The following is a 2,621-nucleotide window of genomic DNA, read 5'->3' on the forward strand; positions in this document are numbered from 1 at the left end:
CCTAAACATGTAATTTGTGTTAAACTTTTAATAAATTGATGTTAAATTAAGTTTCATGATTTTAATTAATTAGACATGCTTTTTGATTAATAAAATGTAATTTAACCATTAAAAAGGAGTCCAGAAAAATTTAAATGGAAAAAAGCCGTAAACCGTAAAGCCGTAAACCTAGGGGAAACACTGTTTATAATCATTCTCTGAAGCATCTTTCATTTTTTTGCTGACATCAACCAACTAGCTAGTCTTATAAAATTTACTGTAAACTCTAGTGTGGAACTGCCACAAAGATCAACTCCCAATGGAAAAAACTAATCCTATCCTACATATTTTTCTTGTTGTATCCATTCACAAAGAAATATGTTACTGATATAAAACAGGTTCGAATGTCAGTTCAGTGTAAAAACATAAAATAAAATGTAACGTTTAAGTTAACTAACAAAACTATCATAATTTTAATGGTAAAAAGTTCCCTTACACTATAGTGAAAAACTGGAATAGCTCTAATGTGATATTTCATGTAATTTACAGTAAAATACTGTTAAATGTACAGTTTTTGAAAGTGCAAAAGAACAAGTCATCTTATAATTTACAGTAAAAAAAAAAACATATACATTACCAGAATTCTGTGTGACAGCTCACGTTTGATGGGTTTTCACTGAAATTATGGTTTGTTCTTTGTTTTTCCTTATTAGTCATGTACATTAGGGTTTTACGTTACATCTTCTCTTTACCACATGGGTTTTGAAGGTGGTTGTCAGTATATTATAAAGGTAAAAAACAGATTTTAGTAATTTGGTATATATTAACATTATTTCAGTTAATGAAATATACATTGTTTACTGTAAATTTAATTTCAATCTGAGAATATTGCTACCATATTTATTTTTACAGTAAAGTTCAGGCAACCATAGCTGCTGTTTCTTTTTTCTTTCTTCATAAATTCCACAGATTTTTTATTTTTATTTTATTTTTTCAGGCTGACTTAAAGGACCATATCAGGCAGATGCAGCTTTAAAGTAAAGCAAAATCACAGTGCATGCTGACAAGAAACTAAAAACATGATGGAAAAAGGCCTTTTCTAAAGGTCCCCCGTTTCTTCAAGCAAATGTGCAGTTGTGTGTGTTTATGTCCAGCAACGCTAGCCTCTGGTAAACACAATCATTATCTCCCCAATCTAAACAAGCCTTTGCTTTCCCAGAACATACAGCTTTATAAGCAAGGAGGTGATTAAGGAGAAAGTAGTGGATGAAGCAGGGCTGCAGCTAGAGAGGAATCACGGGCCTCGCGACGTTAAACCGCGGGTGATGCAAACACCAATGGCTTTAAATAATGATGCAGCCTTTTTAATCTTCTTCATATTACAGCTCAAAAAAACCCGCACTGTGTTAAAACGGCTCAGTTTATACTTTTGTGCAAAATTATCAGCCTATAAAACGGACAATAAGAATTGGAATGATGTAAAAGCTTTTGTAATAACACCAGCATGCTACAGTAGTAATTTTATCATCATATTCAACAGTCTGGAAGACTTTACCCAAAAATGAATAATGCTCAAACAGCATGTCTGCTGCAAAGACTTTTTCCTCCAAACCACAAACCACTACACGTAGAGTGATTGAGTGAACAATCCGGTTTTAAATTGCACATAATGCAGACCATGAAAATGTATTTGACAAAGAGCTCAGTGTACGTTTCATCTGAAATATGTAATATTGTGCCACAGCTAAAATCGTAATCGTAACTATCTATTTCTCTCTGACCTGCATAGACCATTATGCTATTAAAGGTATCTTGTGTCTGATGCAGTCCAAACCTATTACAAAGTTTGCTTATTTAGGAACAAACACCATGTTAGACATATAAGGCTCTGTGATGCTACGAGCCTGACAGACCAAAAAAAAAAACGTATGAATTGATGCATTTCTTAATTTCAAAGTGAGCACAAGACAGAACAGCTAAAAATTGACTCACAACCATAAACGGAATGCATAAAAAAGCAAACTGAACTGTATTTCTGTGCATTGTCCCTTGTTACTCACATATGCACGTGTGGCGGTTGAAAGCGGCTCTGGTTAATGTTGTAGTGGGTGAAGGCCTGCGTGGGGTTGGAGCTGTACTCGTCCACCGAGATGGTCACTTTGCCTTGTGACGGCATTCCGTGGGCCATTCTTTCTCCACGTGACACATGAGACACTTCACCAGGACCCTGGAGCGACCCACGCAGTCAGCATCCTTCAGAACCACCACTTAAACGCGGAAAAGAACCCTTGACAATGCCGAGATGAAGGACGAGATACTATCTGTGAAGAAAGAGTGACAGAATAAAGATTATGATGTGAAATCAACTGCATAAAATGACTGTAATACAGAATAATAATAATAATAATAAAAATAGATGGTAAAACATGGAAATGGCTAAATAACTGAAGTTGTATTGCAAAAAAAATGTAAATTATGTACAATATTTGCTTTGTAGAAAGTCTATTACCTTACTGAAGTGTTATATTCTTTATATGAATGTAAAGAGTAATTGACCGCAAATAAAGTGAAAATGGACAATCATTAAATTTCTACCTAAAAAATGCCTTTTTTTTTTTTTTTTGGGGTTTTTAGTCATATTA

At 34.1% G+C, this 2,621-nt stretch overlaps 1 protein-coding gene across 2 annotated transcripts in view; it reads right to left on the reverse strand.

The window, feature by feature from the left end:
• Positions 1-2,621, reverse strand: part of LOC107719787 (metallophosphoesterase MPPED2-like) — a 67,824-nt gene that overhangs the window by 62,914 nt on the left and 2,289 nt on the right. For both annotated transcript variants that reach the window (XR_001637547.1, XM_016527303.1), the window contains exon 2: positions 2,040-2,300. Coding sequence is in view for 1 of the 2 variants with exons in the window: in XM_016527303.1 (XP_016382789.1) it covers positions 2,040-2,167 (128 nt within the window). In the remaining variant the exon portion in view is untranslated. The remainder of the gene's footprint in view (positions 1-2,039; positions 2,301-2,621) is intronic.

This window comes from Sinocyclocheilus rhinocerous, unplaced genomic scaffold, assembly GCF_001515625.1.
Source record: "Sinocyclocheilus rhinocerous isolate Xijiao unplaced genomic scaffold, SAMN03320098_v1.1 scaffold60, whole genome shotgun sequence".
NCBI classification, from domain to species: domain Eukaryota; kingdom Metazoa; phylum Chordata; class Actinopteri; order Cypriniformes; family Cyprinidae; genus Sinocyclocheilus; species Sinocyclocheilus rhinocerous.